A 27,291-nucleotide genomic window follows, 5' to 3' on the forward strand; every position below is an offset into this window, starting at 1 on the left:
ACATGTTTCCAAACCTTTGGACCTCAGTTTATTTGTGTTGGTGTAAGGATCTGGCCGTGAATGTCAGCTCTGTTCTCACCCTGTTGAAACTTCCACACTCCAGGCTGAGAAAGTCACAGGGACAAGTTCTTCCTCTACTCAAGCAGAAATTAAAAAGAGAGAGTTTTCCCCTCAATATAAGCTCCACCACCTTCCATGGCAAGACCAGGGTGGCGTGTTACGGTTACTGAGCCTGTGATAGATGTGGCTGCTTCATGCCAAGGTCTGGTGCTCAAATCACAGCAAGAGATAACTGTTCCCACTCAGCACTATTGAAAAGAATTGGATTTGGGATTGGAGGAAGAATCAGCGAAGAAGCAAGAAGTTCCCTTGGCAACGTCCATTGGTGTTCATTCCCCTGCTTATGTCACTGTTGATGGTGAAATGTCTGTTCTCCTCCCTCCCCATACATTCCCCAATGGATGTATTTAGGGATATGCTTCCAATAGGAGAAACTGATACAAATTTCCACACCAAACATCTAGATGCCAGTTGCTGGGAATCACAAGTGGGGAGAGTGATGTTGCATTTGGGCTTCCAGGCTTCCCATAGGCATCTGGTTGGCCACTATAAGAACAGGATGCTGGACTAGATGGGCCAGTGGCTTGAGCCCTTGATCCAGCAGGGCCCTTCTTATGTTCTTAATACATGGTGACTAACCAGCTGAAAGATACATCCAGTGGGGAGTGTTGGCCTTCAACCCATTGGCCTTGAGCAAGTTGCTCCTTTAGCATCAGTCTTCTGTCTTCCAAATGGAAAAAAATAATAACCTACCTCACAAGGCTGTTGTGAAAATGAATGAAATAAAAGTCGAAGACAGACAATAGCCTTTAAGAGAGTTGAAAGTAGTCAGATAAAGCTCTCATTGCCTGCAGAGAATGGATTGAGGTTTTTTAAGGAGTTAAGGGCAGTTTGAAAGAGGGATTGTCATACATGGTGTGCAGTCATCCCATGGTCACTTCTTACAAACAGCTTACAGAGCTTTGTGCTGTTTCAAAAAAGCCTACAAAACCTTTTGACCAGAGGCAGCAATGGGACTCAAACAGCAACCACATACACATCATGAGAAACACAAAACATATTTCAAAATAAAAACTATTGTTTTCTGACACAAAAACGGATAGAGGGGAAACAAATAGGGTGGTGTTCAATACTAGCCCTACTCAGAGAAGACCCACTGAAGTTAATAGATATTACTAATTTCATTAATTTCAGTGGGTCACCTCTGAGCAGGACTAAGCTGAATACAACCCATAATCTCTAATAGTCAGAGGATGGATTATTGTAGCCTAACTTTTTAACTGCATATATTTCTCATAAATTATATCTTTTAATTGCATGTGGCTGGCTCTTTTTTGTCATCTAACTAATAAGCCTAATTAATTTAAACAATATTGCTTAACGGACTGTCTCCAGCCTCATTTTTCCTGTCTCAAGATTCTATGTGATCAAACAGGCTTGCAGATTTTTGAAGTGCCACAGAAACCTAACAAACCTGTCAAGATGACAGTGGAAAGGGAGGAGAAAATTAATGTGCACAGGATAAGCAACAATGGCTCTGTTATGTCATCTTTGATTCTGGGGTGGAAAATTATCCAACCAATGGCTTTAAAACATTTTGTATCTGTTCATTTTTTGTCACATTTGTATCCCTGTAAGGAACTCAGGTGACGTATAAGGGATTATATTGATAGTCACATCCTATCAATATTGTTATGGAATTGGGGTTCAGCTGGATATCCTCTAGGGATACATCCCAGCCCTGTGAATGGTCAAACCAGTTTCTTTTGTACTTCTAACCAGGCTGTTAAATAACTCCTTTGTTGTGTAAGCTTACAGCAATGGCTTGTCACAGAAACTAAATAACTAGAGATACTTGTGGAAGGTGAGTAAAGAAGGCATATCTTTCTCTTCCCCCCAACAAAAAATAATAATAATTGGAGTTGATGTCATCAAGGTGGTGTGTGTGTGTAAGAGAAAAACAAAGTGGCACCTTTGGAGCCATAAGCTGTATCTCCACTTATGCTCAGCCTGTATATATGCAAATAAATAACTTACATCACAAAAATGCCAGAAGCTTCCAATGACCCCATTTAAACAGACCCGGGGTACACTGTGCCTGTGGAGTTATCACCGCTCAGAGAATTGGGGTGCACTTAACAATATCTTTGGGATTATGATGAGAATCAAACCCTATACATTATGACATGATTCCAGTCATGAGTAGGAGAACAAGGCCATGCTTGCCGAGTCGACCCTCACCACTGCATTCTCTGCCCCTGTCAGTGAGTCTAGGCACAGGTAACTTCAACACTCTGTGTGCAGCTTCCCTTTCAGTCAATCCTGAAACTTCAGCTAATGCACAATGTGGCAGTATTATTGCTTACAGAGATGAGATCTTATGAACATATTACACCTCTGCTCAAAGATTTGCGCTGGCTGCCCATTTGTTACTGGGCCAAGTTCAAGGTTTTACTGAAAATGGGCTGCCTTCAAGTCGATTCCGACTTATGGCGACCCTATGAATAGGGTTTTCATGCTAAGCAGTATTCAGAGGTGGTTTACCATTGCCTTCCTCTGAGGCTGAGAGGCAGTGACTGGCCCAAGGTCACTGAGTGAGCTTCATGGCTGTGTGGGGATTCGAACCCTGGTCTCCCAGGTCGTAGTCCAACTCCTTAACCACTACACCACACTGGCTCTTACCAAGGTTTTACTATTAATATATAAAATGCTTAATAGCTTGAGAGCATCTTACTTGAAGGGTTGCCTTGCCCTGTACATGCCTATTCAACCACTTTGATCTGCAGAACTTGCACCTTTACAAGTGCCATGTAATGTTAGTTCCACATCTTGTTAGGACCTATCTTTCAGTGTGCCAGCGCCTTTGCTTTGAAAGTCCTGCCTGTTAACACTATGCAGGCACCAGCATTGCGCCTTTTTAGATACCTTCTAAAAACTTATTTATTTCAGTGTTGGTTCTCTCAATTACTCATTTTTTCTAATCTTAAATTGAGTTCTCCACATTTCTGCAGCAATTTGTGATTGTCTTTTTTGAATCCCCATGGAAATTCACCAGTAATTTAGTGTGAATTCCTCCTAATAAACAATTTTTTGTATGCAATTTTGACTCATCTTGCTTTCACTAGTATATTAATTTTTATGCACACTTTCCCCTAATACATGCATTTTTGTAAACATTCTTTGGATGGAGAACTGCATTGCAAAATTCAGATAGGTGCAAATTTTGATGGATGGTTGTTTCGGTTCTCATACTGTTTTGAAAAGTGCGGATTTGATACATTCACCTTTAAATGTGAACCGAATCAATTTTCTCCCCCATCCCTAGCTGTGCATTATTGATAATTTGATAATAGTGATAATAATTTAATAATTTTTAAATTTTAAATCAGACAGTGATCCAGAGAACTGTAATGGGAATACACGTCCTTGTACGACATTCTTAGGAATGCCATCTTTGCATTAAGAAATACACATACACACACACATGGGATGTGCTAGAATTCCACCCAGTTCAGATTTGGTATCAAATTTTCCATTAATTCCACTTATTCTCAGTCCCTCAGTATCAGATTTTAATGCAGTGAATTTCTGCGGCTATTTTTGAATTTTTTAAAAAAATCTGCCTCTAAAACATTGATTGCAAGAATCATAATATCAATATTTTCTTCAAAATATCAATATTTTAAAGGGAAATATTATTTCCTTTTAAAATATCTATATTAATATTGATATATTTTTTAAAAAATGATAGTAATATTGATATTTTTCCAAGTCAAAAAAGCATGGATCAGTAAAAGTAGCGGCTAGTGGATACAGAATAAACTCGAATCAATGCCAGCCTGTTAGGTCAACAGAATGCTTATGAACTGGCACCAGCCAATGGATCCCATCCTAATACACACACACAAAATGAGCTGTGCAAAGCAGATTGTTGTATGTATAACAGAATCCCTGGTTCCCCTGTCTCCTGTGTGTTGTCTCGTACAAGACTTCATTGCACCTTATACAATATATTTTGTATCACAATTTTCCAGAAAAATAATAATTCTCAGACAGGCTTTCTTAGCTTAAACAATGTGCACCATTGACAGACAAAATACTTGTGGTTTTTTCTTATCAGGTTTTTCTGTCCTCCACCTTGCGTTTACCTCACTGGACTGGGCTGGAAATTAAAGGAGGAAGAAATTAAAGGTAACACCCTGTTAGAAGCCATAGCAATAGAATTACTGAGGAAGGACACATGTTCTTGACTATGTCCACTCCATAAGGGGGTGTGAGGGACACATTTCAGCCTTCAGCAGCGGAGTCTAGGAGTTTTTCAGAACAAGCTATAGCAAGGCCTTAACTCTAGGGGTGAGCAATGCTAGCCAAGTTGGGTAGCCACTCATGCATTACCTGAAAAAAGATTCTGCATCACCAAAAATGAGGTCAAAAGAAAGGTACAGATTTACATAAGTTTCATATGTTAATTTAGATATTCAGATGCAAATTTAGAAATAATTACTATAATTTAAATAGAAATAGAGTGCAAGAAACCATAGAGTTGGAATCAAGATCTCGTCAGTGCAAGGATTACTGGTAGCACAATGAGATTTCCCCCTCCTCTCCCCAGGCCACGATAATGCATCTAGCGTGCTTTGAATGTTCAAAAGCACTATATGCTCTATGCCACCTTGTCCCAGCTCAGCCATCACTATGCTCTCACTCCGTGCAACAATGCTTTTCACCTGGAGCCATGCAGAATCTCTGTTGATACCTCCTTTTATTAGCCTAAGGGTGTCTCTGCTTCTCCCTTCACCATAGGACACCAAGGGGAATCAACAGGTGTGTCTACTTAGGTCAAAGTTTACTTTGGCCTCTGTTTCTAGTAGACTTGACAGATTATTGACTGCATTGGGTACAGAGAAGTCCACTACCCAAGCCTGTAAAAACACCACAAAGCCTGGAGCAGTTGGGCTGCCAACTACAGGAAATGTGTCTAGACCACAGGGAGCGTTTTACCACCTCAGGATTTGCACATCAAGGGGTCGTGGAAGGCGATCACATAAAGGCTGACGGTGGTTTAAAAAGAAAGATCTGGGTACGCTGCTATGCTGAAATGTAGAGGATTCCATATTCTTTTGAGATGCCCTCTTTCAGAGATGAGGAGAAAAGTTGGAAAGTTCTGACCACAAACCAGAAACTTTTAGAGTTCTTTGAGAACATCAGTAAGGATGTGGACAGAGGTGATCTTGTAGATCAGGGTAGTCAATGTGGTACTCTCCAGATGATATTAGACTTCACCTCTCATCTTCCCTGACTGCTTGCCATGCTGGCTGGGGCTGATGGGAACCTGAGTCCAGCAACATCCAGAGGATACCACATTGGTTATCTCTTTGCAGATACTGCATCCGGAGCAAGTTCTATAAGTGAGGGATTGCCATCTCTGTGGTGGCCCCCACTTCAAGAACTCTTTTCCAGCTGAGATTCAGCTGTCCCCCTCATTGCTGACATTTAGGCCTCGGTGCAAGATTCATCTATCTTGCCAGGTGTTTGGTAGCTAGTTGCACATTTCAACAGAGATGGCATCATCTGCTTTATGGGTGGTTTGGATTTGCTGATGATTTTAATTTGTGTCCATTGTTTTATCTGATCTCTGTGCTGTATTTTTGAGATGGGTTGAGATAGCTATCCTGGCTGGAAGAAGGGAAAGCATTGAATCCCGGTTGCTGGGGAGATACAGCATAGAAAGAATATTCTACTCAAGTCCGGCTTGCAGGCTTCCCATAGGCATCTGGTTGGCCACTGTGGGAAACCTGATGCTGGACTAGATGGCCTTTTGCTCTGACCCAGCAAGATTCTTTTTATGTTCTCTTCTGAAACAGTAATGGGAAGCTGCTTTATACCAGGTCAGGCTATTGTTCCATTTAGCTCAGCAGTGTCTACGCTGACTAGCGGTGGCACCCCAAGGATTAAACCTGGGACCTTCTCATGCAAAACAGATGGTCAGACCACAGAGCTAAAGACTGTTTCACACTGCAGGAGATGTGTGTGGAATGTCTTTTCACTCTTCCGTTATTACATGAGAAAGAGGAAAGTGCAGATTACCTCCATGGTATGATACATGAGCACACGCATAAACATGTGAAGGTCATGTACCTATTCACTAAGTCCATCTCGGGGCACATGATGCAGCAACCTTCCTGAAGCTGAGCAAGGCTGCTCAGTGCCTAGATTATTGGTACCTTGAGTTCCATGATGGAAAGAAAGCAGGATACAAGTGTAATGCAATAAATCAACAATTTCCTGCTGGTTTCCCCTTCACATGCTGCTTTCACTGTTGCTGTTTCCTAGGTATTGTTGTGACATCTCTGCCTCGCCTCCTTTCCTTTTCCAGCCAAAGATCTAACAGAGTCCAGTTCCAAGGTGTGTGGATATATAGGACTTGATATCACAGGCGGCGGCTTCGCAGAGACCCAGAAGCTAAACTTTGAGGAACAGCCAGATTCCAAGGTAATCTGCATGAGGGCCATAGCTCAGTAGTAGGGCATTTGCTTTGCCTGCAGAAGGTTCAATCCCTGGCATCTCCAGATGGGGCTGGGAGAGACCCTTTCAGGAAACTCTGCAGAGTGGCTGCCAGTCAGTGTAGACAATACTGAGCTTGATAAACCAATGGTCTGACTCGGTATGAGGCAGCTTCCTATGTTCCTAAGGTGGATCTGATCAGGGGAACCAGGTATGATATGTGTCATCAATAAACCCAGCACAGGCTATAATTTTTTATGATGGAGCTCAATGCTTACCAGTTTGTGCCTGGTGCAGAAGACTTTAATGTTATTTATTTAGACAACTTATATACTGCTTATATTTAAATGAAACTCTAAGCGGTGTACAATATACAGTAAGGCCCTGCTCATACGGCGGGTTCTGTTCCAGACCCCCGCTGTAAAGTGGAAATCACCGTAAAGCGAAACCCATTGACAATAATGGGACGCGTCACGCGAAAATGACATCAAAATGGAGCGCGATGGAAAAAACGCTGTAAAAATGGAACAAGCGCCTTAATGCGGGGACTTTCCCTAATTGAAAGCCGCTGCATTAGTGAATCGCTGTAAAGTGGGGCCCTACTGTAAGTTAAAACATCTTAAGTTAAAACAAGTAAGAGAACACACTACACAATATATGAAATAGAATTAATAACTGAACAGGATATCCTCTTTAGTATCAATATTTAGTATAAACACTAAACATAAAAATGAACTACAAAAATATAAGGGAAAAATCATAACATAGTAGATGGAACAAAATATCCCCTAGGCTTCAAGAAAAAATTAATAAAATCAAGTTTTTTAAAAATCAACCTTATTTTCAAACATAATAGATTAGGCAAAAGAAAATAAACTCATTTCTTAATCACTATATAATAATAATATAAATAAATAAATAAAATTAAAACAGCCAGCCCCTGTATAACAGCAAACAGAATTTCACTTACTGGAAATAAATTTATTTTACTGGAAATAAATATCATGCTGTTTACTCAAGTACACCCTTAAAAGATAACCACATCAACATAAATCAAACATAACATTCAAAAGCAATACACTCAAGTTTACTATTTTAGCACACCTCAAATCGCACTCTGCAAGCACTCACATAATTCAATCTCTCATCCTAACAGTACATTCACATGTCCACACCATGAGAACCACTCAAATCTAAATACATACAAATAAACAACACACACACTAAATAAAACATTCATACCAGGCATTCCTCCTTGTCTCTCACTCAAGGGGGCAAAAACTATCCCCACCAAGTTCTCACCCTGGGGATATAGAAACCACTTTTTCCAACATAGTAGATAATGACACTTTCCTAGTATCTCACCAGAGAAATAAAGAAACTATTTTAAGTATCAAGCTTTCACCCTAAAAAGGCGCAGGCTTTCAATCACAATAACCTGTTGGTTTGCCCATCTCTCTTCAGTACTTGCAAAGTGCAGCAATGATTTTTCTTGGAGAGGATTCCAAACTGACTCCAAGTGCATGCTGAGCCTCAGGCAGCCCCTCCCCTTTATATACCTGGAGCAGAAAGAAGATATGGCAAAGACGTGGGCAAATGGCAACAGCTGCAGCAGCACACAGAGTCCTTCGAAATACATGCACACACATTAATTCTTTTTAAAGTTGCTACTGCTTTTTGGGAGGGGGGCATCCTGATTTCTCAGTGATTTGGGGCATGTCCCAGGTAAATATGTAGATTTCAGTGGGAGACTGAAGCATATACTTATTTCCGTCCACCTGCATAACTTGCTTAAATCCATTTGACTTTAAGGCTGCAGTCCAATACACAGTTAACCATGGAATCCTGAATTTATTTCTGGGTAGACATGCACTGGATTGTGCTCTCTTCGCCCTGTCGCACACATACTATTCTTTTCTCTCTTTTTTTACAGTGTTTTAACTTCAGTCATTTAAAGTGAAATATTTTACATCTCACAAAGGCAACTGCATGATAGAAATTGTTAGTTTGCAACTGATCTGAAGTGAAACCATCCAAATGCAGCCTTCATGCCTACTGAGGAAAGAAGATTTAAAGCATTGTTGTGAGAGCCGAAACAAGTTGAAGCCTCATAATCTTGCAGTGAAATTTCGCATGAAAACAGAGCTCAAAGGGAATTGTTTGAGCCAAGCGCACTGAAGTATAGTCATCCAAATCCAGCAGGTGGTGTTATGTGTACAGTTGTACACAGGATTCCACTGTGCACAGAGAAAAAGGACAGATCCAGAGAGTCACCTTCCATTTGTGTAACTTGGCACAATGTCATTAGTAACACTGCCAATGTACATGAAAAAAGGGATACAAGATCAGGATCAGATCATATACATGCCACATAACATACAACCCAGCCAATAAGATCCTTGCTAGCACGGCACAGTGTTATAGCTGGAGCTGTGCCTTTCCATCTACCATGCAATGGACAGTGGAATCCATAGCCTTTGTTTGTTTGTTTAAAGTGTGTTTTTAAATTCTGCTCTTCAGCCAAAAAAAAAAAACAACCTCCCAGAGCATCTCTGCCCTCAAGCTTACAATTTTGAAAGACACAGCACAAAAGGAAAAAGGTTGGGGAGGGAGGTGGAAATAAGTTGACTGAGGTTCAAGTTTTTAGTTACAGATTCTAATGACAAGCTGGGGTAGGAAAGGTTCATGAGAGAAGACACCAAGAGTTGCTGGTCTCTTAGCTGTGACAAGAGGGTGGCCCTGCATCCCTTCTTTTTCCTTTCTACTAAAGGCAGGTTATTTGATGTCTTGGGGCCAAACTAGATGTGACATTAAATGCCTCTTTGCATTTAACATGCAGGGTTGTTTTTTTAAAAAAAAAAAACATTGCAAATCCATCTGCTGGAGAAGAACCAATGTGGTGTAGTGGTTAGAGAATTAGACTAGGACCTGGGAGACCAAGATTCAAATCCCCACTCAGCCATGAAGCTTACTGGGTGACCTTGGGCCAATCACAGTCTCTCAGCTGAATCTATTTCACAGCGTCGTTGTGAGGATAAAATGGAGAGGGAGGAAAACCGTGTATACCACCTTGAGCCCCTTGGAGGAAAGGTGGGATATACATATAATAAATAAGTAATTGGGATCACAGCAGGTGGGGAATGGGAAGTTTAACCCTTTCCTCCCCTGCTGTGGTTCTGATGAAAATCCCTCCTCTGAAGCAGGGGTTTGCATTGGGAGGAAATCCCTCATCATTGGCCCCAATGGGAGACTTTCTCCCAATGCAGTAACAGCTCCAGAGAGCGGATTTTCCTCAGGACCAGACCAGGGGATGAAACAGTTATACTCCCCCTTCCCTGAACTTCTGAAACTTTTCAGCACACACACAGACCCTCCTCAAGGATGCATGTAATACCATAGCTTGATTGCCCCTCAGTCTTATTATGTGTGGTTATTTACTACTTGTTACTCATCATGTACATCCCCATGTTGTGCATCACTATCTCTAAACAGTGAGTAGTGTGGCTTTCAAATTACTGATCTTCTTCCAGCCAAACCATTTTTGCTTCTGAAGTTCGGGAGAAATGGGTGAGTGCACTGAAAATATCTTTCCGGGCAAACCCCACAATCTGAAATGAAATCTGAATGTTGTGAAAATTAGACCCAGTGGTCATATTTAGTGCCATCCTTTCCAGTTCTGATTCTGGGCCATAGAGCCTCTTTGGAAACAAGCCACCAGAATATAGCCACCAGATTAAAAGAATATGGGGTCAACTCCTATAAATAAATGTGTGATATTATTGGAATACAAAGTGATTCCCCATTACTGCTTCTTTGCCGTGGGATATAAACAATCAATGTGACAACCTAAACATGGTTTTAGCCAAGAGGCAGCTGAAGTGCTGGGCTTGGTATGGAAGATATTAAGTCCCTTAGCAGATCAGCTAGTGCCTTGAACAGGAAAAGGCAACATCCATCTTAGAGCATAAAGTTCTGGTAACTTGATAGGAGGAAGATCCCTCATAGTTGAAGCCTGTATTGCTTAGAAAAGAGCCTTTCATTTTAGCATTTGATTGCTTGAATGCCTTTTACATTCCTGTAATGGAAGCTGTCTGGGGACAGGCACACTGCCTTTGGATGAAGTCTGGTGTAGCATTATGCTACAAGCTGGCAAATGCCACAAGGACATATATGTCAGATGACATAAAAACTAGTGTACAAAACATCAGGGCCCTATTACTGGAGCTTCCCACTAGCAGGAAGAGATGGCAACTGACTCCCCACTATGGTTGCCAGGTTCATGGCCTGAGACTGATCCTGTATCTTTAGGAGAAGAGAAAGTCAGCCAAGTGCAGGTGTTCTTGCAACACTTTAGTGAGAAAAACCACAAGGTGGAATTCTCCCTTCCCCCTTGCACAACTTTTAAAGATACAGAAGACCTCTTGGTTGCCAGGCCCAGCCTCTGTATCATTAAAAATTGTGCAGGGGGAAGGGAGAACTAAACCTTGTGGTTTTTCCCATTACAGTGTTGCAAGAACACCTGCACTTGGCTGACTTTGTCTTCTAAAGATACAGGATCAGTCTCAGGCCCTGAAACTGGCAACCCTACTCCCCACACAAACCACCGCGGCAGATGCCAAAAGCTTGGTTCATCAGGTCAATCACATGAGCCAATAGAGAAAGGGGCTTAGATTTTTGCCCATGAGTCCGTTCACCCATTCTTACTGTATAGCAAAGATGCTTTTAAGTGTACACCTTAAAATAAAAGTGTGAATGAGACAACCGTGAGTTCACAAATGCATGTATCATTAAGGTAGGTATGCTCATTGGGGAGCCATGATAAGAAAAAAATCATTTGAAATGTGGTGTTGGAAGACAGCTTTGCGCATACCATGGACTGCGAAAAAGACAAATAATTGGGTGTTAGAACAAATTAAACCAGAACTATCACTAGAAGCTAAAATGATGAAACTGAGTTTATCATACTTTGGACACATCATGAGAAGACATGATTCACTAGAAAAGACAATAATGCTGAGAAAAACAGAAGAGAGTAGAAAAAGAGGAAGGCCAAACAAGATATGGATTGATTCCATAAAGGAAGCCACAGACCTGAACTTACAAGATCTGAACAGGGTGGTTCATGACAGATGCTCTTGGAGGTCACTGATTCATAGGGTTGCCATAAGTTGTGATCGACATGAAGGCACACAACAACAAAAACCTGGCTGAGGGTATGTTGCCTCTGCATAATGTGTGGCAATAATGATGTCTCTCATTTTCAAAGAAGATAGCAGTTCCTCTCCTGCACAGAGCCCGCCACCAGGAGGAGTTTAATCTTAGGGATCAGTAGTGGAGGACCTGTGGGCCCTCCAGATGTTGTTGGACTCCAACTCCCATCCACTCCAAACAGCATGGCCAATGATCATGGAAGATGGGAGTTGTAGTCCTACAGCATCTATAGGGCCAGAGGTCCCCCAGCACTGACTTAGACTCTAAGGCTTAAACAACTATCCATGCGGGAAGCTAGACAAGCACTTAACTGTCTCTGTCCAACAAGAACAGGACAGGAAACTTCATCCAGATGCAACTAAGTCTAGTGACTAAATTATACAATGACATAGAGATGCTCAAATATTAAGAGGACTCTCAGCTTAATTAAAACTTCTTGGTTCTTGTCTGTCTTTGTCTGCAGTATACAGTACTTTCCTCTTTAAAAGTCAAACTCCTCTTCACCACCATCTTCTTACATGTGGCTGCCAGAAAAAGTCAGTCTCAGGAGCTTCAAAGAAACCCATCTGTCTTCATCACCACCTTTGTCCTCCCACAGCTAGTCTTCTATGCCTGGTGATCTGCCAGGGATTACACAGCTTGCAAAGTTGTAGGATTCTGCTGATGCACATTGATATTGCTGGTTGCCAAGTGAAAGTGCCTTCTTTCGTTGGCAGATAAGCAGCAAAAGAAAACTCTAAACAGTCCCCAAAGATCAAGAGTGGGAGTGATAGCTTGGCACCTTTTTATAGTACTAAAATGTCTATGACATTATCTCGAGCCTTGGAAGAATGCAGAGACCAGGAGAGGGGCCAAAAAGGCTACAGAAAGGACCTTTGTCTTTGCAATGCTTAACGCATGATGAAAGCAAAGCCTATCAGGACAGAGAGAGATAGAGTGCCAAGATGACTGGGAACTGTAAACCTAGGAGCTTCCTTGCACTGAGCAAAATTGCATGGGAACATTAATTTCCATTTGGATTTCCTTAACCCCCCAATAAATAAAGGCTTCACCATTCCCAAGTTTTTCATCCCACCTGTAATAACATCTCTGATCACTTTCCCTTTGAAATGAACCTCAAAGAGCTTTGAATTGGGACCATTATGAGTTCTACTGGGAGCTGCTTCATCCCACATTACATTCTCACTGGTGACAAGCTGAGCTCGTGGTAGTTACGATTCCCTGTGATGGCCAGTTTGTTTGCCTGCCCATTTGTACTGGAGATGAAATGATGCCTCACCATCATGTTTCTCTATGTTTCTTGGTGAAGGGTTTCCTCCCCTCCTCCTTACATCTTGTTCAAAAAGATGTTGCTACCTTGTTTCTGGGGATTGTATAACCTGATTGCTCCATCAAGGCTAGACGGTTTGTAATCCAATTAACATAGTTCCTGTTTAAGCCTTCCTGTTCTGTACCTTAAAGACATTCACAGTTCCATCCAATTTGTTTTTACTCAGAAGTAAGACCCTTTGAATACAATGGGATTTATTCCAAGGCAAGTGTTTATAGGATTGTAGCCTGAATTTAATCAGGCTATTAACATCTTATTGTTTTATAATAAATACTTTTTAAAAATGCTTAATCCTACCTCTGAGGAAGTGCTCTGTGTAACTCAAAAGCTCACACACCCAGTATCAGTTGATTCGATAAAATGGATCATTTTGCTCACTCTAGCTGTTTGCTGTAAAGGGAATTAAGGCACCCTTCAAAATAAGTAATTGGGATCACAGCAGGTGGGGAATGGGAAGTTTAACCCTTTCCTCCCCTGCTGTGGTTCTGATGAAAATCCCTCCTCTGAAGCAGGGGTTTGCATTGGGAGGAAATCCCTCATCATTGGCCCCAATGGGAGACTTTCTCCCAATGCAGTAACAGCTCCAGAGAGCGGATTTTCCTCAGGACCAGACCAGGCTGGAGACAGAAATAGGTTTTAAGAAACTGAATGTGACAATTTCTGTACATATTTATTTATTTATTTCTGTCCCAGTTTTTGAAATCCTGCAAAACTTTTTTACTGGAGATGTCAGTGGGTCAAGCAATACATACTACAGGCAACAATGTCTCTTTCCCACCAACTTCTTCATTCAGGAGTGGAGAAGGGTTTTTTGTTTGTTTTGACCAGGGACTATAGGAAATGTGATTACCGTAGATACATAAGCTGTTTGACCTGGATATTGTTTAAAACTTCTAACACTTGAAGAGCATATCCAGATGTTACTTCCCCAGCAACTATTATAGTGTTTGTATCACTAAATTGAAAAGGGGGTGTGGAATTGACCTTCAGAAAGAATCACCTTCCACCATGGGGGGTATGGTTGCCGATTCCTCAGCTAGTAATTTAGACTAGAAATGATAACCTAGAGATTGCCACTTTCCATACCTGGCTAACAGGTGTTGGATTGCCCGGTAGCTAGAAATATCTCAAGAAGATACATAAGGAAGGGCAGGATAGGATTGACATCTGCAACGAACCCTATCAATAATCTGTAAGTACTGCAACAATTTCCTTTCTTGCATTTCTTATCATTTTGGGTAATACTTCTTTGCCCCATTTTGTTCTGAGATAACTCTTTCCACCCCCTTTAATGCAGGTATTCAGCTGTGCCAAAGCTCTGTACATTTCGGACTCTGACAAGAGGAAACATTTCCGATTGGTCCTGAAGCTCTTCTTCAGCAACGGGCAGGAGATTGGCACATTCCACAGCAAGCTGATCAAAGTGATCTCCAAGCCCTCGCAGAAGAAACAATCCCTGAAGAATACAGACTGTAAGTGGACAAGCATTTGTAAGTGCCTGTGAGGGCAGCCTGCCATGTCTCTTTGGAGGCAGCTGATGAGAAAGGATGGCAGCTTGATTGCAGCTGAAGAAAGCAAGGAAGAGACCAAAGCAAAAGGGATCAGGTCGCAGGGGTGCTGGTTAGGCCTCTGTACCTGAGATCCTGGATTGCTGCTGCCACTAAGGGTAGGTGAGGAATCTCTTTCAGCCTGAGGGCCACATTCCTTTCTGAACAATCTTACAAGGGCCACGTGCCAGTGGCAGGCAAGACCCAGAGGCAAAAGTGAGCAGAGCAACAAATGCAAGTTTTACCATTGTGCAGTAAGGTAGTTTCTCCACATGCTCCCACACCCCTCTTGATCCTCCATTCAGAGAAGCAAGAGGCATTCTCAAGAGTTCAAAGACACATTCCAGCAAGGCAAAAACACTTGAGTGCGAAGAAGCAGGGGTGAAGGAGTGTGCCCTGGGTAGCGTTCTGAGGGCTGGACAGATTTGGAGGGCCACATTTGGGCTCCGGGTCCAAAGATCCCCACCCATGGAAGAGACAATACAAATTAGATGGGCAAATAGTCTGACCTGATTTTGGGTTGTTTCTTGTCTTAAAGCAGGAAGTATAAAGCAAAAGGAGGAAATAGCTATGGGGCAAGATGGGGGACAAAATAACGGAGGCTGCAGAACAGGAGTCTCAGCTAATGCTTCTTTGCCAATCCATGCCATGCAGAGCGATCCTATGCATGTCCCTGTCCAGCTATCGCCGAGCCTTGAAGACCTGGCTGTTCAGGCAGGCCTACAAGATTGGGACAGATTAATTTATGTTCTGAATTAATGAATGGTTTTTTAGCTTAAAATTTGATTATGTTGATCTATATGTATTGTTTTTATTCTTGTTGTTCGTCGCCTAGAGTGTCCCTAACCCGGACAGATAGGCGGCTGAAAAATAAAATTTATTTATTATTATGTCTACTCTTAACCTAAATCCCACTGTGTTTATGGGGCTTCCTCCTAAATGTGGAGTGTGCACAGGACTGCAGCATTAAATTTGCACTTAAGGTGCATTCAGATGACCTGTTTGTTGAGCATTTGTTTGCAGGGAGAGGAGAAGACGTTGGCTATTTAATGAGCATTCATTCTGACATATTTGTGGAGAGGTTAGGTGATGTTGCAGTCAAAGCAAGTGTTACTCCACAATTTCCAGTGCATTTTCTCATCACTTTCCTTGTCGCAGAAAGTCTGATCTTTTGGGGAAGTGGGTTTGTTGCACAAGACCTCCCAATCAACTATAATCATGCAACCTGAATTTGCGGGTATGTGATTGAATCCCGCCTGAAAACAGCAACAATCTGGAAGCACCCTTAGAAACCAATTCAAATTTACATGTGAAAACACCCCAAATGTTTTTTCTCTGTCACTTCTTCTCTTTTCTGTCCACCTGCCCTTCCACAGTGTGTATTCTATCTGGGTCAAAGGTCTCCCTCTTCAACCGCCTGCGCTCCCAAACTGTCAGCACCCGGTATCTTTCATTCGAGGGTGGCGCCTTCACAGCAAGTGCCAGGCAGTGGGCAGCATTTACACTTCATCTGGGTGAGGCTTCTTAATGACATGTTCATTCTTCATTCATGTGGGATACTGGCGATTCTGTCCTCCCAGCCACTGGTACCACAGAACTCAGTGGAACTGTGCCCATGAGTGGGTGGCAACCTAACCCAAAATAAAAGTAGTTGATTAAGGTTTGGCAGTTAATCAAATTATTTAAATAAGCATTCTTTATAAGGTCCCTGTTCAAGTTGTAAATATGCTTTGGAGGCAAGTGGTCTGCTGTATACAGTTAAAATGACAAATGGATGACAGTTTTCTGCAAGGGATGGATAAAATACTGTTTGGAGGGGAATAGTGGTGTGAGGTCGCTGTCTGGGTACTGTGAGTGACACTATTGCAATGGGATTGCCTTAAAGCAAGGGTGATGAACCGTTTCCAACCCAAGGGCCACATTACTTCATAGGCAACCTTCTGGGGGCCACATGGCAGTGGTAGGTGGTGCCAGAGGCAAAAGTGGATGGAGCAAGAGAAGTGACCATTTTCTTTGCACAGCAGGTTGCGTTCCAACCTTGTAAAAGTCAGAGGTTCCTACACATCCAGACAAGCAAAGCACACATTTCTCTATCCAGGCAAGCAAAGGGCATTAGCACAGGTCAAGGGCATGCTCCAGCCAAGCAAAAGCACTCAAGGAGGCCATGGAGCAGTGCCATTGAGGGGTGGAGCCTGGGAAGGAGTGTGGCAAGGGCCAGATAAAAAGGCCTGGAGGGCCACATTCAGCCTCCAAGCATGATGTTCCTTAAAACAATACCTGATCATAGACTAGGATTTGTCAAAGGAATGTTAGTGTTTCATAGTGACCCAGGATGGCCAATTGATCTCTCTTAATATGAGCTAATTGTTAAGAGATGGTTTCATGATATCAAGATCTATCTGGAATGCTTGTAATAGAAAAGGCATCAGTGTGTTTGGAGAAGGTGGGATCTTTGCCTTTGGCTTCCCATCATTCTCTCACTTCGTTTTTCTCCCTTCCTTTTATATATCAAGTAGATGAGTTCTGTTCCCAGTCCCAGGGTGAGTTCTCCCTGCGGGAAGGATACATTCACTATGGTTCCATAGTTCGGCTTATCTGCACGGCCAGTGGCGTGGCACTGCCCCCTCTGGTAAGGATTAATGGGAGGGAAACATTTATTTATTTATTTATTTATTTATAAATGTATTGTATACCACTATTTCATTAAAAACATCAAAGTGGTTTACAACAAGCTAAAAAACAACCATACAATAAAAACATTAAAAATACCACCATGAAACATATTACATTTTTTTTAATTACCTGGAATTCAGTACACCATGGCCTCAAGGAGGCCATGGAGCAGAGCTATTGAGGGGTGGAGCCTGGGAAGAAGGAGTGTGGCCTGTGCTCCAACCAGATTTTCTGATGGTTCTCCTAACCCCACCCCCTCTTCCTCCCCAGGAATTTGGCATGGTTGGCGTGCAAAAATATGAGCAGCTGGCACAGACAGACAGGCAGATCACCATATTTCTAGCCCATGTCACTTTCACGTCATATGTAGTCAATGTCAGTTTTGTTCATTCATAAATCCATTCCATCCAGTTTCATCCTCAATCGGTGTTATTTTTAAAACAGGCATGGAAATCTATATCAAAGAATACTTCTTCTACCTTAAAATACAATTTATGCACACACTAACCTAAAATTCACATTTTCATATACATTTTTACACTTTTTAAAATCATAACTGTATTGCAAAATCTGGAGAAGTGCAAAACCCAAAGGAAAGTGAAGGTGACATCCAATGTCACACAAGCAGACTTCCGCTCATGCTGCAAGACTTCACCTTCCTCTCCTCCCCCCTGCAGCCCCCCAAATCTGCTCCAGAGGGTTGAGGGGCCTCACCCTGGAACAGATTTTTGGGGTATGGAGGGGGGCTTCAGAGAGCAGAAGAGTAAGGGGAAGTCCCACTGCTCAGTCAGAAGGCCATCATTGGATGTCATCCTGACTTTCTCTCTATTTTGATAATACTTGAATGTGATTCCTTTTCTCATTAATTAATGGAGAATGGTAAACAAACACACATGCACATGAGACATTTATGGCACGTGTGAAGACCCTGGTGGCTGCATCAATACATTTTGCTTATGGCCCCATCCTGATACTTCAATGCAACTGTGTCCTAAGAACATTTCTCTGTACTCAAATGTAGAAACCAGGGACGGAGTTTAAAATGTCCTTTCTGAAGGCTAAATGTTGGCGTTTTTTTCTGAGCTGCTATTAGTCCAGATTTGTATTTATGTCCCTAGATCATTCGGAAAGTTGTTAAACAATCAGTTTTGTTGGATGTGGATGAACCTGTCTCCCAGTTACATAAATGTGCTTTCCAGCTTCATGGCAGTGATGGGATGTACCTTGGCCTCTCAACAGAGAAAGTGATCCAGTTCCAGGTAATGGGAATGGACAGAACTGGGGAATCAAATGAGATACATCACCCTCCAGCTATATCAATAGATGGTGGTGTTCTTTAATGTGGAATCTGTGACATGGGACTACAGCTGAGCTGAATTTTCTTCAGATTACTTTTTTTTGTGGAAGTAGGGAGAGAAATTTCTGGAATTTTATTTTTTTTAAGCCTAGAAAAAGGTCACTGCAAAATTTTCTACCATTTTTGTGGTGGTTGCCATTCCCACACACACACTATGCCCAGAATGATACCAAGTCCAGGGCACTGTGGAAGATGAGGAATGGGGTCTCAGACTGCCAGCTCCGTTGGTTCTATTGCCACTTGCAGGAACAGGAGGGGAAACCCTTACAAAAAAAGGAAAGAAGCTGTGTTACTACCATTGCTAATGGAGAGTGCCCCCAGCCCTAAGAAACTTTTGGAGCATTTTTCCTGCCCCTCAAAATATTTTGGGAAGTTCCTCTCCCCAATTTCTTTGTCCACAAATACAGTGATGGATTACAGCTCCCATCAACCTTGACCATTAGCCATGCCAGCTAAGGCTGTTGGGAGTTGGAGTACAACAACATCTGTAGGAAAATAGGAATATATAAGGATGTGACCACAGCCACGCTGTTCAGAATACATGAATTAGGGGTGGGCTTAGTTTAATTCCTCTTTTTAAAATAACCAGTGATGTGGCTGATTGTTAAACAGGCATCCCCATGTCCAAAGGACGTTAACCGTGAGCTGCTAAATGACAGCTCTTGCTGGACCATCATTGGGACAGAAACTGTGGAATACACATTCAGTGACAGCCTCACTCACATTTGGGATTCTGTGAGCCCAGTCCCTCTTATAACATCTCTGGAGGTGAGCAGATGTATTTTTCCCCCCACCTTCTATCTGACTGCTTGTGATTTAAAAAAAAAATCGGGCAGATACTTTGGCTAACCGAGTAAAATGAAATATGGGAAGCTAAAATTCCATTTGGCATTCCAATTTCCTGGGGTGTCATTCACGATTACTTGGAGGACATTAAATACCCTTTAATGACATGGCTGTTCTTGCACAATCAGGGTACACAAAAGATGCACTTTTTTGCTCTTTTGATGCATGTGAAATGGGGCATCTTAACAGCTTTAATAATTCTAATTGTGGAACTAGAAGGTAGCAATTCCTCGAGCTGAATTAATGTGGAGTACAAGGGTGTGACAGAAAGCAAGTGTGGCATAGTGGTTAGAGTGTTGGACTATGACCTGGGAGACCAGAGTTTGAATCCTCACACAGCCATGAAGCTCACTGGGTGACCTTGGGCCAGTCACTGCCTCTTAGCCTCAGAGGAAGGCAATGGTAAACCACCTCTGAATACCACTAACCATGAAAACCCTATTCATAGGGTTGCCATAAGTCAGAATTGACTTGAAGGCGGTCCGTTTCCATTTCACATGGGTGTGAACTTGTGTATATGATGTAGGGCTATTATGGAGACCCTTAGAGAAGGGAAGAGGAGTTGAAAATTGGATGCTGCAGAAAGGTGTCATTAATATGAAATGAAGAACTATATTGGTACCATGTGCTTTTCTCCAGTCTCAAAGCATTCAGATGTAACCACTGTTGGTTGGATAACTGTTTTCTGGTTTTTTCTGTCCTTTTTAATATGCAGTTTGGAGGCCACTGCTTTATAGGACTTTCCTCTAATCTTATACAGTCTCAGATTAGTTGTAGATAGGATTGGGATCAATACTTTTTGACCCCTTCTTTCATGGTGACCAATTGGTTCTGTTATGACATCCATTGGTTCTCCTTTTTCCCTACCTCCACTGCTTAAACTCTAAGGCAAAGGTACCTAACACAATGCCCTCTGGATGTTGTTGGACTCTCAATTCCCCTCAGCCCCAGTCAGGGTGAATGGTCAGGGATAATAAGAATTGTAGTCCTGGAGGACACCACTTTGACCACCCACGCTGTAAAGACCTATCTCCATTATATATTGGAGCTTGTTTGAAAGTAGTTTAATTCTCATTACTTTCTCAAAGAAGTTGAGAATTGTAGTGTTTGTTAGATTGGAAGCTAAGATGCTCAAACATTCTTGAAAGTAGTTTAAAATATGTCATGCACAGGTGCCCAAATAATGGCCAGTTTCAAGTTTTCTAACCTACTTAACCACTGCTAATTCCAGGGAAATGCAAACATAGAAAGCGATAAAGCTGCCTTATCTTGTGTTGGGCCTTTTGCCTATCTACCCAGTGTTGTCTACTCAGATTGGCAGCAGCTCTCAATGGTCTCATTTGAGATCTTTTGCCAGCCCATCTGCCTGAGAACTTTTTAACTAGAGATGCCAAGGACTGAGCTGAGACCTTCTGAATGCAAAGCAAGTGCTTTATGAATAAGCTATGGCTGTTCCCATGTTCACCCTCCCAGAACTCCCTGGAGGCTAGGCTAGGAAGCCTTCCAAAAAAAGTTGTCAATGTGGGACACTTCCAGGTGTGCTGTTTATCCACACAAAATGTGATTGTTTTCTCACATTTTCTAGTGCAATTCTCCTGTCACTTTTCTAACCGCAAAAAAAGTCCAATAAGAAAAGTGATGGAAAATGGCCCTGGAAAGTACCATTTGGGATGGTACTGGAAAATGCCATATGGGATAACCACTAGCTGGCAATGTTGTATAACCTCAAGATGCGAGCATATTAGGATGAAAGCTCAATAAACAGGCAAAGTCGTATAACCTCTACACAAGTTTTATGCAAACATACTGGCATGAATGTTCAATAAACAGCCTGTCTGGAAGCTCCCGTGCTTGCTTTAATATTAGAAGGTACAGAAGTGGGAAGGGGAAGAGGGAGTGAGGCTGTATTATACCTTTATGATATGTGTAATCCTCTCCCCTGTGATTGGGTCTGCTTCTCACAGCTGACGGGTGGAGGGGACGTGGCAATGCTAGAAGTGCAGGGCGAGTACTTTCATGCAAACCTAAAGGTTTGGTTTGGAGATGTGGAAGCTGAGACTATGTACAGGTAAAGCAGAGAGACATTCTATTGTGAAGACAAGGTATGTTTATCTGAGCAGTTTCACAGCCACTGTTCTTTGTTCACGCAACTGGGGTGTTCACACGTTGCATTCAATGAGCATATAATCTGTGCACCTGTGTACACAAATGGTTGAGGTGTAAACTCCAAGACTTGTTCTCATGTAACATTCACTGAGTGTATGTGTAGTGCACCTGCCTGTGCACACAATAGTTGAGTTGTACAAATCAAGAAGTGTTCATTCTTTCCCATGCAATCACTTCTACATGCATAGCGATAGCTTGTATTTTACTTATGCTCAGTGTACCATATGAACAAGCCTAATATCTCTTCCCTGTGCAGTAATGGGAGGGATCAATCAGATTCATAGAAAGAAAATGAATGTGTAACACCATCAACTGTTGTGCCATCTTTTCCGACATATTTTTGAACTGGTAAAAATTAACATCTGACAGAAGTAATAGTAATTTGAATATTTTCACTTATGATAAACAGCACCTTCTGGTGGACCCAAGATCCCTCTGCGCCTTCCTGAGGGAAAAGGGAGATGACTGAGCACCACACAGGATTAGTCATATAAAGTTTTGACTTCTGTGAAGATGCTCTCTCTGTCCATTGCAAAAATAGTCCCTTTCCATTCCCTGGTCAGCAAGCCTCTGATTTGTAAATAGAGATACAAAACATGATTTTACCCTATATGTTTATTACTACATAATAAATAATAATAATAATGACTCTAATGTAAAACTTTGGGGGGAGGGAAAGGAACCCACATTTTCTTCTTGTGTTGTGCATTTTTTCCTCATTAGGAGTTCCAAGACCTTAGTGTGTGTTGTTCCTGATGTCTCTGCATTTAGCCGTGACTGGAGATGGCTGAGGTACCCTATCACTGTCCCTCTCCTCCTGTTAAGGAATGATGGTCTGGTTTATTCCAGCACTTTCAGCTTCACATATACACCAGAGCAGAGTTTTTTCACTGGACAACCAATCTTGCCGGAGATGACACAGGATTCTGACACCTTGCTCAACACCATCCATCAGGAGTTCACCAGGACCAACTTTCACCTGTTCATGCAAAGTTAGAGCCAGAGCTCTGTGTATGCCGCAGTTCAACAGGACAGAAAAGCAAAAGTGATAGTGAACTGAACACAGAATTTGGCTTCCTGCAAATCTTAGCATTTATTTTAAATAAGCATGTTTTTCGCTCATCTCTTTGAAAGTATGTGGTGGACTATACCAGCCGGAAATCCCAGAAGCCAGAGAGGTAGCTGAATAAAATGGTCAGGAGGTAGAGGTGGAGCTTTAGGGTCCTTGCCCTGCTGTGAGTATCTAGGGAGCTGAAATAAATTATGTCAAAATAGCAAAAAATGTCTTAATATTATACATTATTATGTTTTAGCATGTGTTGGAATTGTTTTATCTCTTAAAAATTTTAAATCTTTTAATGTGTTTTAAATTGTTAATATGTGTGTATTGTATTTTGATGTTGGTCTTGTGCACCGCCCAGAGAGCCTCGGCTATGGGGCGGTATATAAATTTAATAAATAAATAAATAAATAAAATTATGGGAAATAGTGCAAAACTGTTCAATATGCGGAAGTTAAATAGGTTGCAGAAATGTAGTTTTTCCATGTGCTGGATCTGAATTGCCTGGACATTGTGGGGTTTAACAAAAATAGTGCATTATACATACAACAGTGGTTAGGCATTTTTCAGATGACCAGATGTTTGAATTTTATTATAGTGCTAACTCGGATCCTGTGCTAGTGACATGAGATCCCATCCCTATGAAATGCATGTGAAGGGCAACTGGCCTTGTAAGAGAAATATGAAGTTTAAAAATTAAAGTACTTACAAGGTGGTCAGAGGGCTACAGTCCCATCTCTATCCTTTCAACCATTTTTTCCTTTTTAAAAAACCATCGGTTATATAGGTCATACCAACCAGCACACAACTTGTTGCTGCCGTGGGCTTTGAATTCCAACAGCAAGTCCCTTGGGAGTGATGGGATATGATGATGTTCCATCACTCAGAGGGAACTATATGAAAAAAAAATGGCTGCCCCTAGCTTTTACATAGTAAGTTGCCTTATACCGAGTCAGACCATTGGTCCATCTAGCTTAGTATTGTCTCCACTGATTGGCATCAGCTCTCCAAGGTTTCAGGCAGGAAGAATCATAGAATAGTAGAGTTGGAAGGGGCCTATAAGGCCATCAAGTCCAACCCCCTGCTCAATGCAGGAATCCAAATCAAAGCATGTCCGACAGATGGCTGTCCAGCTGCCTCTTGAATGCCTCCAGTGTCGGAGAGCCCACTACCTCTCTAGGTAATTGGTTCCATTGTCATATGGCTCTAACAGTTAGGAAGTTTTTCCTGATGTCCAGTCAAAATCTGGCTTCCTGCAACTTGAGCCCATTATTCCATGTCCTGCACTCTGGGACGATTGAGAAGAGATCCCGGCCCTCCTCTGTGTGACAACCTTTCATGTACTTGAAGAGTGCTATCATATCTCCCCTCAGTCTTCTCTTCTCTAAGCTAAACATGCCCAGTTCTTTCAGTCTCTCCTCACAGGGCTTGGTTTCTAGTCCCCTGATCATCCTTGTTGCCCTCCTCCAAACCCGTTCCAATTTGTCTGCATCCTTCTTGAAGTGTGGAGACCAGAACTGGATGCAGTATTCAAGATGAGGCCTAACCTGTGCTGAATAGAGGGGAACTAGTACTTCATATGATTTGGAAACTATACTTCTGTTAATGCAGCCTAATATAGCATTTGCCTTTTTTGCAGCCGCACCACACTGTTGGCTCATATTCAGCTTGTGATCAACAATTCCAAGATCCTTCTCGCATGTTGTATGGCTGAGCCAAGTATCCCCCATCTTATAACTGTGCATTTGGTTTCTTTTTCCTAAGTGTAGAACTTTGCATTTATCCTGTTGAATTTCATTCTGTTGTTTTCAGCCCAATGCTCCAGCCTGTCAAGGTCCCTTTGAATTTTGTTTCTGTCTTCCATAGTATTAGCTGTGTCCCCCAATTTTGTATCGTCTGCAAATTTGATAAGCATGCTCTGTACCTCCTCATCCAAGTAGTTAATAAAAATGTTGAAGAGCACTGGGCCCAGGACCGAGCCCTGTGGTACCCCACTCGTTACTTCTGCCCAGTTTGAGAAGGAACCATTAATAAGCACTCTGAGTATGATTCTGGAGCCGGCTGTGGATCCACCTGATAGTGGTTCCATCCAGCCCACATTTAGCTATCTTGCTAATCAGAATATCATGGGGCACTTTGTGAAAAGCTTTGCTGAAGTCGAGATATATTATGTCCACAGTATTCCCACAGTCTACAGATTGTGGCAGCAACAAGTCCTATGCTGGCTGGATGACCTATACTGAAGTTTTTTAAAAAGGAAAAAATGGTTAAAGGACAGAAGCAAAGCTGGAGCCCTTGGACTGCCTCGTAGGCCTCCGCAGCACTGTGTCTTCAAAAGTGGACTTGGTCTGATCTGTGGCCTGCCTGGATTGAATCAAGGGATTCTGCTTTTGAGTCCATGTTCTGCAGATTCCTCCTCCATTCCTGGATGCCACCCAACTTCTAACCTAAGCTGGGACCTAATCCTACTTCTTTATCAGGCCCACTTATAACACAAACACACACATAGTTGTTTTAATTACTGAGTCTCTAGCAAATTTCAAAGGGCCTTAGGAGGAATCCACATTCCATGGATGTTCTGATATCCTCTGTATGCATGTTGCAAGCTTTGAAGATTTATTTAGGACCTTAAAATGAATGCAGCATCAAAGGGACAAACATATATTCTGAAGCATGTTGTTTTAGCATTAGGGGCTGATTTAGAAAGGCGCATGTTGCCAAAACCTCACACTGGCTTTTAACCTGTGTTGAACTCCTGAAGGCCTGCAGAGGAGCCCACTGGAAAGAGACCGCAGCCTAGTGAACGTCAGCCTCCTAAAGATGCCAGGCAAGCTGTGCCAACAAGCAACCCTTTCTCTGCCTTCCCTGATCATGACTCCAGAGCTGGAAGAGTCGCTTCTTCATTAGTGTGTTTTGCAGGCATGTGAAAAGCTATGGCTGGCGCAGTTCAGGTTACAGCACACAGGTTATTTTATGCCGTTCGTTTCAGAGATGAGCTTCCTTATCCCTTTATGTCAATGTGGGTATTTCTATGGTGTCAAAGAGTCAGCTTATTTACTCAAGGGAATTTTTAACACCTGGCCCACCCTTTCAACTCTTGCTCCAGGGCTACTCCATTCCCAACTGTTGCCCAGTTCAGCACTGAAACAGCAGTTGAAATTGGGCTCATAGCTAAGCAAATATTGGGGAGAAGGAGACTATAGGTCAGGAGGGGGCTGACAAAATGCATCTTATTTATGACATTTTTCTGTGTTGTGTACAGGGTAGTGTACCTTTAGAGCCTCCCCTCCCCATTTTATCATCACAACAAGCTTGCAAAGGAGGTTAGGCTGAGAGGTAGTGATTTGACCCATGGTCACCCAGGAAACTTCTTGGCTGAGCAGTGATTCAAACCTGGGTCTCCCCAGTCTAAATCCAACACTCTAGCCCATATATCACCTCACTGCTAAATACAAGTACTCTAAAATGTTTAAATTAACATTATTTAATCCCTTTAAGGCTTTAACGATGCTAATACAATAACAAAAATAATATTAAAAACAAACCACCACCAAGTGCCTAAAAAGCTTGTCAGTTATCCCACTGAATTTGCAGTCACAGACTTTATATAGTAGGAGCCTGCAGAAAGCTCACTCCTCACAGATCAATTGAGTATAATATTGCCTGTATGAGTTTTATGTTGTAAAAGTACATCTCCATAAGTAAACATGATGAAAATTCAGAGAAGGGACTTAAAATATCCTAGAGGGGGCCCAAACCCTCCTTTCCCATAACTCCAATTCCAATGCAAGTCATCACCTGTATTTTATTAGGTTGTATACATTTAAAATTCTTTTACACCACTTTAACAGTCATGGAGAATCCTGAGAATGGTAGTTGATTAAGGGTGCTGGGAATTTAGCTTTGTGAAGTCAGCACCCTTAACCAGCTACAGGATTCTTGGAGGGAGGAGAAGATGAGTGTTAAAATAATATAAGAGTGCTTTAAATGTCTCTGAAGTGAAAAGCTTCTTGTCATTTAAGTTTTCAAAGGCTCTGCTATACTGCTGTTGCTCTAAAGGTCAAGCCTAGACGTAGTGCAGATCCACACAATTTATTTATTTATTTTATTTCATTTTTAAACCGCCCATAGCGAATAGCTCTCTGGGCAGAGTACAAAAGATTAAAAGTACAGAAATACAAAATATCACAATAAATAAACTGAAACAAAGAGATTTAAAATGGTAACATTAAACGCTTTAAAATGCCTGGGAGCATAGCCAGGTCTTAACCTGGCGCCGAAAAGATAGAAGCGTCGGCGCCAGGCGTATTTCTTCGGGAAGGCTATTCCACAATTCGGGGGCCACTACAGAAAAGGCCCTAGATCGAGTAACTGTCCTCCGGGCTTCCCGATGGGTTGGTACCCGGAGGAGGGCCTTAGACACTGAGCGAAGTGACCGGGTCGGTTCATAGCGGGAGAGGCGTTCCACGAGATACTGCGGTCCCACGCCGTGTAAGGCTTTATAGGTCAAAACCAGCACCTTGAATCTGGCTCAGAA

At 42.1% G+C, this 27,291-nt stretch overlaps 1 protein-coding gene across 1 annotated transcript in view; it reads left to right on the plus strand.

Annotated features, from left to right (window-relative positions):
- RBPJL (recombination signal binding protein for immunoglobulin kappa J region like) overlaps nucleotides 1-22,909 on the plus strand; it is an 82,452-nt gene extending 59,543 nt beyond the window's left edge. Inside the window, exons 4-12 of the mRNA XM_061630595.1 lie at nucleotides 4,181-4,251; nucleotides 6,437-6,552; nucleotides 14,403-14,577; nucleotides 16,029-16,166; nucleotides 17,169-17,281; nucleotides 18,444-18,584; nucleotides 19,295-19,450; nucleotides 21,493-21,596; nucleotides 22,418-22,909. Coding sequence (XP_061486579.1) covers nucleotides 4,181-4,251; nucleotides 6,437-6,552; nucleotides 14,403-14,577; nucleotides 16,029-16,166; nucleotides 17,169-17,281; nucleotides 18,444-18,584; nucleotides 19,295-19,450; nucleotides 21,493-21,596; nucleotides 22,418-22,691 — 1,288 coding nt within the window. The 3' untranslated portion in view covers nucleotides 22,692-22,909. The remainder of the gene's footprint in view (nucleotides 1-4,180; nucleotides 4,252-6,436; nucleotides 6,553-14,402; nucleotides 14,578-16,028; nucleotides 16,167-17,168; nucleotides 17,282-18,443; nucleotides 18,585-19,294; nucleotides 19,451-21,492; nucleotides 21,597-22,417) is intronic.
- The last annotated feature ends 4,382 nt before the right edge of the window (nucleotides 22,910-27,291 follow it).

This window comes from Rhineura floridana, chromosome 6 (genome assembly GCF_030035675.1).
Source record: "Rhineura floridana isolate rRhiFlo1 chromosome 6, rRhiFlo1.hap2, whole genome shotgun sequence".
Taxonomy (NCBI): Eukaryota; Metazoa; Chordata; class Lepidosauria; order Squamata; family Rhineuridae; genus Rhineura; species Rhineura floridana.